Below are 17,106 nucleotides of genomic sequence, written 5' to 3'. Positions count from 1 at the left end.
CTCCAGGGGATCTTCCCAACCCAGGGACTGAACCCATGTCTCCTGGGTCTCCTGTATTGGTAGGCAGAGTCTTTGCCACTGAGCCAGCTGGGAATCTGTTCTTACTGGTCCCTAACTGGCAGATTTCCTTACCTTCACACACAGGGCAGCACTCCCCCTCAGGCATGTAGTATCTCTCACAGCTCAGCTCACCACACTGGGCAGTGAAGCAGATGGAAACACCCCCTTGGCATCGGCAGAATCGACAGTTGTCCATTCGAAACATGTCTCCATCACTGTACTCCATGTTGTTGAACACGCAGGCTGGCTTTGTTTCTAGAGGAGTTAAACAAAGCATATTCAAAGTCATTTCTGAGTGGTGTCCTTCCATGTTTTTTAAACAGCCTCTAGAAAATACTGCACAAGGTTAAAATTTAATGGAACTTTATTAAACTCAATATAATTTTTTACAACAGAAGCAATAAAGCTATGTAAAGTACAATAAAATAAAATACAACATTATCCTCATTATAACAAGGAATCAAAATTCCCCTTAGTAAAATCTATACTGGCTTCTCCTTACCCCAAATAAAAGTAATTATTTGACCATGAAACTGACATTTCTGATATGTGCTTTAAAAAGATTTAGTTTTGTTAAACAAAATGTGTGTTTTGCTAAATCACTGTCTATCTCAAGTAAACGATCTTGAATCCACATTATGTTTTGTTCTGCCTCAAAAAATTTATTTAGGCCTCTTAGGTTATGTTTCTGTTTCTCCAGTGTTTTTTTCTGAAATTCTTTTTTCTATTTAGTTAATAATCTATAGTTGTAATAGTGCTTGGCCTTTAAAAAATACTTCCTATATACATTACTTCACTTCATCCCCAAAACAAAGGTCTGATGTAGAAATACTTATCCTGAGTATAGAAGCGAGGAAATCCTAGGTAATTTGTGCAAAGTTATACATTTAGCAAATGACAGGAGAAGGAAATGGCAACCCACTCCAGTATTCTTGCCTGGAGAATCCCAAGGACAGAGGAACCTAGTGGGCTGCTGTCTATGGGGTCGCACAGAGTCGGACATGACTGAAGCGACTTAGCAGCAGCAGCAGCAGCAGCAGAAGCCAAAACCATAGCTCTTCAACTAAAACCTTGTACTCTCCCACTGTGTTTCAAGACTATTGTTTTCTGATAAGGACTCAAAACCCTGCATTTAGAATGATAATGATATCAATGATTTAAAATTTTTCTCTGCATGAAAATACTCTCCCCTAAATCCACTCCTTAACCTAATTTTGGTTGACTTAAAAGAACTCCCTCCAGATAAAGACATCAGAAGAAAAGGAAAACTACAGATCTATAGCTTTTATAAATATAAACATAAAAATACTCAAAAAAGTACTACCAGACTGAATCCAGCAGCATATAAAAAATATCATATACCAAGTGAGATTTATCCCAAGAATGCAAGGTTGGTTTAACATCCAAAAATCAATTAATGTAATTAATTGACTATAATGTAATGCAATGTCTACAGAATAAAGGGCAAGACCATAGGATCATCTCAACAGACACAGAGAAAACATCTGACAGAATTCAACACCCTTTCATGATAAAAAACATTCAACAACTTAGCAGTAGAGGTGTTAAACAGCAACTTGATAGACAGCATCTATGATATTAGCACATCATACTTAATAGTGAAAGCTGAATGCTTTTCCCCTTAGCTCAGGATTAAGACAATGATGTCCACTCTAACCACTTTGATTCAACTTTGTACTAGAGGCTCCAGTCAGGGTAATTAGGCAACAAATTGACATAAAAAGCACCCATATTAGAAAGCAGGAAAACTCTTAATTGCCAACAACATGATTTTGAATTTAAAAAGAAGAAATCTACTAAAAAACTATTAGATCAAAAAGTTTAGCAAGATTTCAGGGTAAAACTGCAACTCCAATAAATTGTATATCTACACACTAGCAATAAATGACCTGAAAATAAAGTTAAAAAATTCCATTCACAGTAGCATCAAAAAGAATAAAATATTTAATAACAAGTCTAAACATAAAGTACAAAACTTGTACTCTGAACACTAAAAAACATTGTTCAAAGAAGATATAGAAGCCCTAAGGAGATGAAAATATATTCCATGTTCATGGACTGAAAGATAATACTGGCAGGATGAAAACATTCCCCAATTGGTTTACATATTCATTCAATCTCTATCAAAATTCTAGTTTTTTCTTTTGTAAAAACTGACAAGTGAATCCTAAAATCAGTAAGAAATTTAAGGAACCCAGAATTGCCAAGACAAACTTGAAAAGGAGAACAAAGCTAGAGGACTCGCACTTTCTGATTTTAAGACACACTACAATGCCACAGTATCAAGACAATGTAGTGCTTGACATCAGGATAAATACACAGTTCAATGGAACTGATTAAGAGTTTAGAAACAGACTCTCATATTTAGTGACCTTTAACAAGAGTGCAATCTGACATTTGACATATGCAAGAACTTGTATCCAGAGAGAACAATGAAAATAACCCAACTGAAAAAGGAGCAAATATTTGAACAGAAATTTATCCAAATAAGATACAGAAATGACCAATAAGCACTGAAAAGATGCTTAACATCATTACTTATTAAGGGAATACAAATCAAAGCCACAATTCATATCCTAGGATGGCTAAGATGAAAAAGATATAGATAATAACAAATGCTGATGAGGATGTGGAGAAGTGGAAACTCTCATGCATCTTGGCGATTGCAGTTGTCTTGAAAAAACTGTTTGGCAGTTCCTCAAAATATGAAACAGAATTAATTACCTGAGGATCCAGCACTTCTACTCTTGGATGCACATCCAGGAGAAATGGAAACATCTACCCACATAAAACCTTGTACACAAATGTTTACAGCAATGTTATTCACAGTAGCCAAAAAACAGAAAAAGTCTAAACATCAACCAACTGACGTACAAGACACAAAATGGGGCATACCCACTAATGGAATATTGCTTGGCCATAAAAAGGAATGAAGTTCTGATATATACTACAATATAAATGATCCTGGGGAACATTACACTAAGCAAAAGAAGCCAGTCAAAATATACCAGATATTGTATAGGATTGTACTTATGTGAAAGGCCCATGACAGGCACATCTACAGAGACAGAAAGTAGATTAGTGGTTTCCAAGCGCCGAAAAATTGATGCTTTTGAACTGTGGTGTTGGAGAAGACTCTTGAGAGCCCCTTGGACTGCAAGGAGATCCAACCAGTCCATCCTAAAGGATATCAGTCCTGGGTGTTCTTTGGAAGGAATGATGCTAAAGCTGAAACTCCAGTACTTTGGCCACCTCATGCGAAGAGTTGACTCACTGGAAAAGACTCTGATGCTGGGAGGGATTGGGGGCAGGAGGAGAAGGGGACGACAGAGGATGAGATGGCTGGATGGCATCACTGACTCGATGGACGTGAATCTCGGAGTTGGTGATGGACAGGGAGGCCTGGCGTGCTGCGATTCATGGGGTCGCAAAGAGTCGGACACGACTGAGCAACTGAACTGAGTGCTGGAAAGTCTGGGGGACATAGGGGTTGACTTAAAGAGCTTGGGAATTCTGGGGGGATTGATGACAATGTTCTAAAATTGTGATGACAATCACGCAACTCTGTAAATACATTAAAAATCATGGAATTGTGCAACTTCACTCAGTGAATTGCATGGTATGTGTCTCTGTAAAGCTGGGAAAATAAAAGTAATTCCAAGGTTAAAAAAAAAAAGTTCTCTTGAGCTAATGCAACCTATTTAACAAGGTAGGAAAAACTGGATTATGACATACATAAGCCATGGGCTTCTCTGTCCTAACATCATTTCTCCATACGTTACCTTGCATGTTCGAAATACGTGAGATTTCCACTGCATTTTGAGTATATTTACATTTGTTTTGTACTTAGACAAACTAGTGTTTTCTAATTTGACTTTATAACAATGCTGTTGAGAATAGAGAACAAGTATTAACATCTACTTCTTCAATGAGGAAAATGAAATTTAAAGCGATGAGGAAGCTTGCCTAAAGTCACATCATTAGTGTGAGATGATCTGTGTGCATGTATTTTCACAAAGGCAGTAAATGTGCGTGTCTGAACCTCTTCCCTAGTACTGGCTGGATATACTATTTCCCCCCCCCCCCCAGAAAACTCATGTCAGAAAGAATCATCTTATTACAGCTCAGAAGTCTATATGCTTTTACCTAACACACTAAACTGAGCTGGGATTGGAAGGAACTGGGCAGTTAAACCCCAAGTTCGAAAGTGCAGGAAATGAAGCACTTTTCGCCAATCAAATCTGCATGCTGTGGAAGGAGGCAAAATACTGCCTTCTATCAAAATGCTGAGCTTCCGTTCAAATTGAAGAAGAACATTTTTTAAGAAACCGATCAGTATTAATTACCTATCTGCCTTCATCAACCACAACGACCATCTGGGTGAAGCCACAAATCTTGGTGCGAGATTTGAAGAAGTGAGGAGGAAAGGCTGTGGTTATGAACAAAGTGGCTCCAGATGAACTCGCTTTTATGGCGGGTTGTGCAGAAGCTTGAGTAGGAGGAGACGAGACTGACAAGGCGGCTAGGGCAGCTACGGTTCACTAGCATAGGCAGAGAGCATGGGAGTGGAACTGAGAGAGATGGTGAGTCCCAGAAAACACAGCCTTGAAAACACAATTGATTCTTTAGGATTAAAATAAAAAACAAACAAAAAAACCCCCCATGATATAATGAAATCCGTTTGATGCTGAGACAAATTTAGAGAAGCTCTTCAGAAAAGTGCACGATAAAAATGGCTGGCAGTATTCTTTGAGGAGCAATGACCAATTACTTCTTCACCTGCTAGGGACAGAGATGAATTTCAGAACCATAGGCAGGGTACCACTACCTCTGTAAGAGGACATTTTCCGTGGATGGAGAAAAGAATAATATTACAAATAGAATAACTTACTATGCAACTTGTACTTCTCAATGCATAAAAGTGCATATGCACTGAGATGCACAAAATGTCTTTTTAAAGATTTTTGCATGTTTTTTGTGTCTTCCCAATTAAATTTTATGTTTCTCAGTTCTGGAATCTTCTCTTCGCTCTTTAATATATTCCAGAACTCCTGAAAAAGAATTTTATAGTAAAGATTGCTATAAGTTCTATTGCCTGGCCAAATCATGCTGATTGGCAGATGGTGATAGATATATAATTTTAGCAAAGGAAAAGACTAAAATGAAGAACTTCACATCAAATGTGAAAATGGAGGGGAAAAGTCCAAATAAGTATACTTCTGTTGCTTTTTCTCTTTAATATCTCAGTGAAAAATGGCTGATGTCTTGCCTCTGGTCTCCTTTTTCTGGGGGTGAGTGGTACAGGAACAAAGTGGGCAGACTTAAGTTAAAAAAACAGAGATAACTGCATGACAAATGAGAAATGTCTGAAAATTTCTCCATAAACCAACAATAAACTGATGGAATCACAAAGGCAGGGTAGATGAGTTTCTAGATACATGAAGGAACAAACCACCTTTTCTGTGTGGGGGAAGCCGGGCATGTGTGCTGGAGCATACTGGATAGAGGATACTTCAGGATAAGAGAAGGGGAACAGTACTTACAAAATAGGGCTGCAGAACAGTGTGTCACTCTTACGCAAAATTAGCTTGGTAAGGCCCACAGAACACAATGGATGCTCAATAAATGCATATTGCATGGAATATTCCTTTCAAAGTGCCATATCCTCTCCATTACTATAGAAGGAGACCTTGCATCCCTAGAGACATTATTGAGCATCACTGCTATGCAATGGGTTCTCAACAGACGTTTCCATACTAACTTTTTCATTAACAAACCGAAGGTCTGAGTCTGTTCTTTTCTTAAAGATTTACCTATGTATTTATTTTGGCTGTGGTGGGTCTGCACTGCTGTGCACTGGCTTTCTCTAGTTGCAGCAAGTGGGGGTTCCTCTCTAATTGCAGTGATCAGGCTGCTCACTGCGGTGGCTTCTCTAGTCGCGGAGCAAAGGCTCTGGGCGCTTGGGCTTCAGTAGGTGTGGATCCTGGCTCTAAAGCACAGGCTCAGTAGCTGCGGCACACAGGCTTAGTGGCTCCGAGGCATGTGGAATCTTCCTGGAGCAGGGTTTGAATCCATGTCCCCTGTATCAGCAGGCAGATTCTTAACCACTGGACCACAAGGGAAACCCAAGGTTTGAGTTTTCTAGGCCCAAATTTTACACAAGGAGAAGCTGACTTTGGGTCTGGCTCTCCTGTGACTGATTGATTTTACATGTTAGTGCCTGATGCTGGAAGAGTCAGTGGCTACAACACTCAAATGGCTATGACACTCAAACCATGGTGTTCCAGTTTGGATTTCTGTGCATTTTTGTATGTTGGAGACCTGATCATATCTAAGCAACCAAATGATCGCTTCCATACTCTGAGCATGGATGACTGCCCTATTCAAACTCAAATGCCTCTAGAAACGAGTGAACTGGGCCAGTGTAAGCCAGTAAGGTGTACTATTACCAAATGGAAGAGGACACACGTCCATCTAAAGTAGAGGCTGTCACTCAACCCCCAGTGACGGATGAAAAAACATGTTTTTGGGCCGGAGCAGACACAGAACCATTTCCTGAAGAAGATGTGGGATTATTCAACACTGTTGTGGAGGTCATCCTTCCAGGTGATGATACTGATGTCTCACAAGTTCACACAAAAGGAGCACAAGCTTACCACCTGCTCATTAGGTCTCTCTAAACAACAGGGTTCTCATTCAGCTACTACCGTGCTGGTCCTCCTTTCAGCCCTCAGTTACAGACTGCCACCATCTGATGCGCAACTCAGCCATCCTCCCCCCCATACAAAACCAAACCCAACAGAAAAGAGGAGTAACATTTATGGAGAATGTTCTTTCCGTCCATTCATCTAGGCCAATGTTTTCAAAACTTGGGAGTTCTTAAATTCTCTCTTTTTAATCTTCTGTTTTCACTATAATGCTTATCTTAAAAAAAAAAATAATGTAAGCATATGGATCACGTGGATGGCAGCTAGGGAACTGAGTGCTGGCAGGTAAGCTCCGTTTCTTCACATGGGGTTAGACAGCAGCCCACTGTCTCCTGAACTGGGGTTCCCAGATCTACTCCAATATCTTCCTATGGGCAGAGGGGGAACAGTGGTGGTGGGGGCTAAGGGGTTGGGCAGCATTCTCAAAATCAAGAAACAGATCTTCAGGCATTCAGGTTCCAGATGGGTGTTCAGCTCACCCCTGAAAACTGCCTTCATGGAGGTGTATTTTAATATTTTGCTTCTACTTTTTATTGGGAAAAGCAGCCAGAGGAAATTGGGAGTAAAGCAACTGAGGACACAATTTACTGCGTCATCCAGTGCTCTCTTTTCAAAAGTTTCCACACGAGGAGAATGCTGCCCTGTCTGGCAGGTTTTTTGTCTCTAAAAATAAGAATTGTGGGTCCGATTCTATCTCCCTTTCCACTTTGACGGCCAGGACGCCAGGGGCCTAACCTGACATTTAACTCCAGCAATTACATAGACAGATGCTATGGCCTGCACACCTGTGGGCATTTCCTCTTTGCTTTTCAACTTTTACATACAACTCTGCAGTCTGACTCTCTTTTCTCATTAATATTTTACTACTATTTTATTGTGTCTGCTCTTAGTGTAAAATTGCCTCAAATCCTTTGTGGATAAGTAAGGCTTTATATATATACAAATAAGGCTTTAAAAAATACATATGCATAAAATAGACCCCTGCTCTTCTGGGCAATGATAATGAATTTTTGACAGGTAATACCTTCTATGTGTGTATGTATACCAAAAAAGTGAAATACAGACTTTGAGATAGAATTCCATAAATACTATCCTATGGAATTTTAAATCTTCAGAGTATTGTAGCTTCTAGTCTCACCTACAATTAATGACTAATGCAGTAACAGACAAACTATAGCAGGACAAGAAGTAAAGCAAAGATCACCCAACTAATTTATGGTGGCAAGAAAGAGGCAAACACCAGAAATCCTGTTACTGCTTTGTCATCTCAACATTTTCTCACAGTAGAAGGCCTGCTCCTGAAGTCTGCTGCTGCTGCTACTAAGTCACTTCAGTCGTGTCCGACTCTGTGCGACCCCATAGACGGCAGCCCACCAGGCTCCTCCATCCCTGGGATTCTCCAGGCAAGAACACTAGAGTGGGTTGCCATTTCCTTCTCCAATGCATGGAAGTGAAAGTGAAAGTTAAGTTGCTCAGTCGTGTCCGACTCTTAGCGACCTTATGGACTGCAGTTCCTGAAGTCAGGGCTCTATAAATGGGAGCAGACCCTGGAGATTTATCCAAGGCCACTGAGGTCAACCAGTCCATCCTAAAGGAGATCAATCCTGGGTGTTCATTGGAAGGACTGATGCTGAGGCTGAAACTCCAATACTTTGGCCACCTCATGTGAACAGCTGACTCACTGGAAAAGACCCTGATGCTGGGAGGGATTGGGGACAGGAGGAGAAGGGGACAACAGAGGATGAGACGGCTGGATGGCATCACCGACTCGATGGACATGAGTTTGAGTGAACTCCGGGAGTTGGTGATGGACAGGGAGGCCTGGCGTGCTGCGATTCATGGGGTCACAAAGAGTTGGACACGACTGAGCAACTGAACTGAACTGAACTGAGGTCAAATATGGGCAGTAATCAGCTGCCCAAACTGCATCACATTGGGGTGAGATGTAAAGTGAATGTCCTGATGAGAAGGCCTGACACTTGGGTTTCTATAATTAAGAAACAAAGAAAGAAGAAAGATACTCTACTTTCTCACCCAGTGGATACAACAGCAAGTTGTATTACTAGAGGTGTTACTTCCAGGGTATAAGAGACTTCAGATTAAAGTGTGGGGCAGTAAAAGATAGTGGATTCTCACAAAGTAACTCCTCTATGGGCTGACAATTAACAGCCACTCTAGAGGGAACTAAGACGATATGAATCAGATCACTTGCTTGCTCAACCAGCCATGCGTCAGAACCCAGGTGCCCCGCGAGAAACAGGCGATGTGCTCATGTCACAGACACAAGGACAGGTTCCCTGTTTTCTGGCAGTTCAGATTCTAGGGTGAGACAGAAACACGGAGAGGGGTGAGTACTAGAAGGAAGCACATCTGAGATGCTGGGAGCCCAGGACAAGGACCAACTATTTCGGTCCCAATGGTACGAGTTAAATATTCACAGAATATCACTTGCAGTCAATTAGCTTAAGCAGGAAGTATCAGAGGCTTGGCCATTTGCTGGTGGTGAAGACATTACTACCAGCTGGATGATAAAGCAGGTGGGGAGAAGCACCGAGAAGAGTTTATGTGCGTGGAGCCTGCCCTGTGCCTCCCCCCGTGTGCTTGAAGTCAAGAAGCAACGTCCTGCTGTGTCCAGGACAGTGAACAGGAAGGAGGCACACAGAATCATAGAGACTGTTTGCTCTTGAAGCACAATTTCTAGCGCTTCACATACAAAACCTGACTTCACTTACTGTTATTCTCTCCATTTGACAGATGTGGCAACTGAGGCTATACAGCTACTAAGTGGAGGAACTGATTTTCAAACTGAAGCCATTCAGTTCCAGTCTGTGTTCTCTTTTAACCACAAAGTCATACCGTCAGTGCTTCTTGAAAGTGGGAAAAAAACCAAAACATGTAGCCTCTGGCCTAAAAACTATAGGACTCAGTGAAACAAGCCTGGACTTTTCATACAACCCTTTCTTGTGGGGGAGGGGCAGCTTGGGAGAAGGGCAGAAAATCTTCTGAACCCTGATTTCTTACAGGCAGCAGTTAACATGGACACTTCTATCCGTATAATTTTATTGTATTTGTCCACATTCAAAGTCATTTTCCTTGTGTGTCTAAGTACTGACTAAATAATGCTCTCTAAAAATTACTGACAGTTCACTTGCTTGAGTTTATTCGCTTTTCCGAAAATTCTGATGGAGGAGCGTGATTTAGGCTCTCCTCCCTTCTAGCATCTAAATTCAATAAACACCAGGTCGTCACACACCAAACCCTCTGCTGAAAGGTGAGAGGGAGAGAGGTGGATTTTTTGTGAAGGAATCCTGGGGCTGAAGAATGGCTTTTTTGGCCCACAAGTTTCCGGCTTTAATGAGGACAATACTACTGACTAGCGGCTGGCCAGAAGTGTTTCCTCTAAGCAGAAAAAGGATGAACCAGAGGAACACGGTCCTTTCTCTTTTCAAACTGTGGTCACTCCATGGCCTAATGCCACAGCGTGGCCTTAGTTACACAGACTACCTCCAGGAGTAGCGGGATGAGGTCTTCCGACTGGAAGAACACAGCCACATTTTCTGTGGTCCTTTTCCTGCAATCCTAGAATTTCTCAACTACTGACACACAGCAGAAGGTGACGGCCACGTGTAGTCTGCGATGACCTTTTCAAAAATGCCTTCTCTACAAGATGGAATGAGGCTTCCCTTCCTAACTTTCCCTACTGCATGGTGGGGTCTTGAGCAGCTATCCTGAGTTTCATCAACTCCCTGAGCATGTTGTCTGCCTTTTAAAAAGACAGAAGCGGCTAGATTGAACCCTCCCTCCTCCTCCTGCACAAATGTATGCTCGCTGAGAACAAGAGAAACCCCACGTACCATTAACACATTCAAAGACATCACAGCACTTTCCAGGTGTCCCATCTCCACGAGAGACTATGCGGGGAGTGGATCCCACCTCACACACGGGGAAACCACATAAGCCAGAGAGACACTCGCATCTGAAACCAGAGAAAAGGGAAGGAAAACCCCGTGAATAAACAACAACACAGAAGTTGGGAGACCACAAACAAAGTGGCCGGCACACTCTTCACCCCTCTCCATGACACTGTCCTGTGTATCTGGTGTCACCGGGGGAACGGGGAGTGGGTCCTAACATAATCGGCATTCCAAATAACTAAGGCTCATCTCCTTAGTATACGCCCAGAAATTTAACATTAACCATTTGGACAGAAAAATTCCTAAAATGCATTACTTCATTTCTTACTTAACCAGACTGGTATTGAGCATAACAGACACTTTCTTGATGACATACATTATCCTGTCTCTCCAGACATCAGTGATGCTTGGACGGGCTGACACAGAACGGTGCTCCTGCATTTTCTAATGATTCTATGATGCTGCTTTGCTGCTGTTGACCTTTAGGTGTTTCTCAGCAATGTTTCTGACTCGATTCTTTCAACTAATAGGTCATTAGTTTTTCAGCTTTTTTTTTTTTTAATCAGTGTGAATGTGCCTAGTAGCACCCTCCTCTGGAGCTATATTAATTTATAATTATATAATAAAAAATATAGATTATGATTAAAGACCACGGAGCTTTTTACAAATAAAGGGTATAAGCTGTAGCAAATGGATTTTGTGACAGCTATCTGGATGCTGAGCGTTTTCGTGTTTTAGGTTTCTAAGCTGCATGTGTACATTCTTCTGAATGCAAACTACCTCTGTTGGCTCTCGCCCTTAACTTCAATTCTCCTGCAAAACTTGCTTGACTGCAGGAAAATAAGAGGCAGGTTTAAAAAAAAAAAAAAGAAGAGAAAAAGATGTTGTCTACTGCCCGATGTTGATGTGTCAGAATGAAACCGGAGGCAGGAAATGAGAAGCCCAGTGCAGCAGGGCGTCAGGATGTAAATGTAACACAAGGGAGGAGCAGCCAGGCTCTGCCCGGGACTCCCCTGGCAATGGAAGTGTGGGTCAGAGGTGGAGAGGATGACTAAGGGAGTTCCCAGGTTGACTGGAGTGAAGGGAAGGCCTCTTAAAAGGAGACATCCTTGCCGGAAGCATGTGGGTATTTATGTACCAGAGAGGTCAAGATTCGGGGAGGGTAACATTCCCAGGAGGGAAGAACTAGTAACACCTCAATTCATTAATTCTGTTTTTTCTCTTCTTATTTGATTGTTTTGTTCTCTTATTTTTCTTCAGATCTTTTCTAAAATAAAATGTCTGCCTTCCACAAGTACTTCCATAATCAGACCCAGAGACTTAATGACAATTTAGTTAAGTGTAGAACTAAAATAGAAATGAATTCAGATAATATCTTCACCAAAGATCATTAAAGCCACTGGACAGGTGTGAGTGACCCCTCTGAGGCCTCTTCCTTGTGGGGAAATGGCCATATATGCTTTATAGTGAAGCTGAGGTTGTTAGGTAATTAAGGTTTTGCTGCAGTGGTATTTCTGACTGTGATTTAGAATAAATGTTTGGCTGTTTGGTGTGAGCAGAGCGAGGAGCTCTCAATTCATAATCTGTATTCCTACAGGACAGTCACCTTCCACGGCTGAGTAAACATGAACTGAGCTTTTAGTCCCTGGAAAGGTTATGCGACGGTCTCTCATTTTTATGTGTGTGGCCACTGCAGTTTTAAACAGATGATCATATTCCTGTGACATTATAGTAACAATGTATCCTTTACATTTACTGCACTTAACACTCTGTACAACTTTAACTTTTCAGAGTTCACAGACTAATGGGGAAAGAGCATTGAGAGGCCCCGCCCTGATCCCAGTATCTGGATGTAATGCCGATGAAAGCATCCTACAAGAACAGCTGGCCAGCCTTCCACATCTTTGGGGATTGGGTATCTTCTCTCCCACTGTTGGGTTCTAGGAAATCACTCTAAGTTAAACACCAGGGAGCACACGACCGAGCAATAAATACCTCATCTGATGTCTTTTGACCTTTCAGAGATCTTTATTGAACACGCATGTGCGCTTGTGTGCCAGGCTTTGTGCTAGGCTGTCAGAAATCACACCAACTTGAAAAGCATAACCAAGTTCGCCTTAAGTCTATTCTCCCCGCTTTGTTGTTGTTTAGTCGCTGTCTTATCTGCCTCTTTTGTGATCCATGGACTGCCGCCCGCCAGGCTCCTCTGTCCGTGGAGTTTCCCAGATGAGAATACTGGAGTGGACTGCCGTTTCCTTCTCCAGGGGATCATCCCCACCCAGGGACTGAACCCGTGTCTCCTGCACTGCGTGTGGATTCTTCGCCACAAGCCACCAGGGAAACCTGCTTCCCCCATTTTTACATTTAACCTATTTCCCACTTTCTAAAATACTTCTCTCATGTTTTTAGAGACCCATACGAGTCGTCTCTGGCACGCTGCAGATCTAGTAACCCACTGAGGAAAGGAAAACTCTTTAGGCTGAATTTTTATTTCTAAACCCAGAAGGACTATACACAATACAGCACCAAGGATTCCGATGCCCTGGCTTTGGCTGGACGGCTTGCTCCTGCTTCCTTCCCCTTCTGGACCAGCCCTTGGGCAAGCCCTCCGTAGTTACTGCCACCTTTGACTCCTCAGAACCTGAAACTAGCAGGTGTTCAAGGCCACTAGCACCTTAAAAAGGAAGGAACCTATGAAGGAAACCAACAGGGGAAAATCTGGGCTCACATCGGATATCTACTGAGCAAGTATCTCTTAGGTTGAGGCTTTACAAAACTGCCTTCTTTGCAGATCAAAAATAGTCAAACGGCAATTTGACACAGTTCAACAAAATACAGCTCATGTGAGTTCTCTTTTGATGGATAAAGTCTGTACTGTCTCAGGTAACAAATGAGGGCCGATCAGGAACCTTTATTCCAAGGAAATCTATTACATTATAAGTAATGTTGAGTTCAAGGCAGCTTGATCAAAATTCTCTAGTAAGATTACTCTAGATTCTCTGGTTTACCTACACTGGAGGTGGGGAGTCTTCCCTTCCACAGATGGGAATAGTGAGGCAGGCAGCCTCGTCAACTGATCTGAAATCGAATAAGGTTTCCTATCCTGTTATTTATAGTGAGTCATGAGGAGGAAATGCTAAATTACAGAGCAACTGAAGCATGCAAGCAGAATCTTGCCCTTATCACCATTTCTCTTCATCCTTATTCTTTTTCTGGTCCCTCCTCCCAATCTCCCTCTTACCCTTTACCCCAAAGCATGGATAAAGAACAAGCAATGGAATGGGAAAACATGTGGGTTAGTGGCTGAGCAAACAGACTAACCTACAAGTAAACTGATGTCCACACTTACTCCTCACTTCTAAAACCTTCCATCCCCCAATTTCCAGGTTCCGACCTGGTCTCCCCTCACCTAGGTCTCTCCTTCTCCCAGTTCATGCCACACTCGACCTATGGGTTCAGTTCCTGTACTTCTGTAGTCAAAAGCCTTCAGTTACTCTTCATTTAACTGATAAACTTGTCAGCCTAGCATTCAACACTCTCACGTCCTCCGCGTATCTTTATTCAAATACAGAACTTCTCTTCATTCTCTTGATGCTAGCCACCTTCTCCAAACAAGCCCTCCCTCTGCTGTCTCTGCATTGCCTACTACCCTACTCCCTGCTGAACACTCTTTATCTAGCCTTCATCTCCCGCGGTCTGTCTAGGTACCATCTGTCTTTCTAGATTACTTTAGATAATAACTCCTCTCTGAAACCCTAAACACCACACTTCTCTTAGGACACCTGGAGCAGAAGTGCTAAGGGCTTTTTAAAGAAAACCAATAAAACAACAGCTTTATTGGGACACAATTCACATACTATAAAATCCACCCCTGTTGAGTATACAGTTCGATGGTATTTATATTCGCAGGGTTGGGCTACCATTACCATTACCTAAATTTAGAACATTTTCATCATCTCATAAAGAAGCCTGTATTTCCCATTTCTTTTCTCCCAACCCCTGGCAATCACGAGTCTTTATTCTTTCTCCATGGATCTTCTTATTTTGGTCAGCTCATATAAAAGGAATCATAGGCTAAGGGCTTTTGAACCTCCAACAAGAACCAACTTGTATTTGCAATCTGCCTGAAAATCAAGCCTTTAATGTTATCCTCAGTATTAAGATAATCATCAATCAAGGTACCACATTAATAAATGTTTGCATAATGTAATCACAGCTGCAGCCAGGTAGGTTAGTGAAGCTGTCTTTCTTCCCTCTCCAATAGGTAACAGATCCAGCTTAGTGGCAAGCAGAAAGATGAGCAGCACTCGGAAAAATCATCTAAGCCCCTAGAGGGCACTCCCCTCCTTAGGAGGCCTGCGTGGGCTGGTTCTCTGGGCTGAAAAGCAGTGCGCACTCCGGCCTTCCCTTTGTGTCATTTACTTCCTGACCTACACAGACAGTCCCGGGCAGGCCTGAGTCCCAGCACAACTTTCGAGGTGCTCCCAAGTCAAGTCTCCACTTATCTTCTAGCTTCCATATTCTGTGACGTGTGGAGAAGACAGTAGAATATGTCTGCACACATACGTGACACACATATGCAGACAGTGACAACGGCAACCTGCGATTCACTGAATCCTCCTTCCCCACCTCCATCACTCAGTGCCACAGCTCAGCCAGCCACTCTGTCTCAAATGCCTGCCTCTCTTTCTCGCCAGGCAAATCCCATGCAGCCTTAAGGCCACCTGCTTGCTCCACAAGGCCTTCTCTCATCAAATAAGCAACCAGGATTAGTTAGCTCTCTCTCCTGGTATAGAGCTGCTCCTGGTACAAAATCAAAATCCTACTGCTTCTCCTGTGAATTCCCCTCGTGCAGGGACATGTCTTATTTGTCTTGTAATGAAAAAACTGAATGAGATAAAGACATCCAAACAATAATTTGGAATAAGATTTTTTTTTTTATGGCTAGTAAGTCAGAAGTTGGACCGTGCATTGTTTTTAAATTTTTTATTTTTTATAAATTTTAGACACAGAGCTACTCAGTGCAGTGCTTTTCAAAATCAGTGTGTGGAGGGAAAGACTATGGAATTTGTTTAGAATGCAGATTCCAGGGCACCATTGTCAAGGACTGCTTCTCTGAGAGTGTCTGGGGCAGGGCTCTAGAAGCAGCCTGGATAATAAGATCTCCAGGAGATTCCACTGGGAATCTGGGGCCCACTTTCTGAACAATTTGCTCCTAAAGGAAGTGATGCTGAAGTTGAAGCCACCTGATGCCGAAGAGCTGACTCACTGGGAAAGACCCTGGTGCTAGGAAAGATTGAAGGCAGGAGGAGAAGGGGGTGACACAGGATGAGATGGTTGGATGGCATCACTGACTCAACGGACAGGAGTTTGAGCAAGCTCTGGGAGATGGTGAAGGACAAGGAAGCCTGGCGTGCTGCAGTCCACACAGTGGCAAAGAGTCAGACACGCCCAAGTGACTGAACAACAACGGCAGAGTCTCAATAACGCAGGTTGCACTTCCCAGTGGCAAAGGCCACGTGCAGCTAGTTTTGTCATTTTACTGAGTAGTCTATTTTGATCAGCAGCACTTACTCTCGATCATTTACTAAGTCCCTTCCTGCCTGAACATAGCTAGCCTACGGGTTAAGAGACGTGGAATGAAGAAAGTAACTGAATTCACTATCCAATACCATCACTCATCAGAAAACGGATGACTGCTAGCCAGCCACTTAAACTGTGGGATGCTCAGTTTTCTCCTCCTTAAAATGAGATGGTTGGACCTTCATGTGCTTTCTTCTAACTATAAAATCCCAGGATTCCAACACTGTCATTCCCATCACAGTCTGATCCTGGCCCATCCCGTCTGCAGCCTCTCCTTGTCTGCACCTCATCCTCGAAGCACATCACAGTCTCTCCCTTCCCCACTTCCCCCTCACCAAGCACCTCAACCTTCAGGCCCGGCTCATGATGGGCCTTGTCTCTTCCTTCTTTGCCCAAGGAGAATGCAGGAAGAGGAACGATACACTCAATGCTGGCATCTCCGGATTACCAGGCATGTCTTCACAACTACATTGAAGAATCAACAGTCTGTTTTACCACAATGACGACAGAAACTGCAAAGGACGCTAAAGCACAGGGAGTTAGCAGAAGACGCTGTGGGGAGAAGGGTCCTCTTGGCCCCTCCTCCCACCACTCAACAGAGCAGCAAACTATCAGACTCCTCGTCGTCCCCTAGCAGATTGTCATTTCTACCTGTTCCTGGAGGAAACACCACTTATTGAGGCCCCTGCAAACATGTCTCCCAACCCTGGATGCATTCCACATCCAAGCTGAGTGCTGAGCCCTTGGCAAGGAGAGAATCACTGTCTATAAATAAAAAATGACTCTATTTAGGCGGGAGGCAGTGCTCTCTTTACACAGGA

General features: G+C 42.7%; 1 protein-coding gene across 1 annotated transcript in view; it reads right to left on the bottom strand.

Annotated features, from left to right (window-relative positions):
* CRIM1 (cysteine rich transmembrane BMP regulator 1) overlaps positions 1-17,106 on the bottom strand; it is a 208,396-nt gene that overhangs the window by 80,786 nt on the left and 110,504 nt on the right. Inside the window, exons 5-6 of the mRNA XM_052648451.1 lie at positions 10,643-10,764; positions 133-315 (exon numbers count right to left, since the gene is read on the bottom strand). Coding sequence (XP_052504411.1) covers positions 133-315; positions 10,643-10,764 — 305 coding nt within the window. The remainder of the gene's footprint in view (positions 1-132; positions 316-10,642; positions 10,765-17,106) is intronic.

The sequence above is a fragment of the Budorcas taxicolor genome, chromosome 11 (genome assembly GCF_023091745.1).
Source record: "Budorcas taxicolor isolate Tak-1 chromosome 11, Takin1.1, whole genome shotgun sequence".
Lineage (NCBI taxonomy): Eukaryota > Metazoa > Chordata > Mammalia > Artiodactyla > Bovidae > Budorcas > Budorcas taxicolor.
The sequence above is the reverse complement of the archived record's forward strand: the minus strand, read 5'-3'. Positions and strand labels throughout refer to the sequence as shown.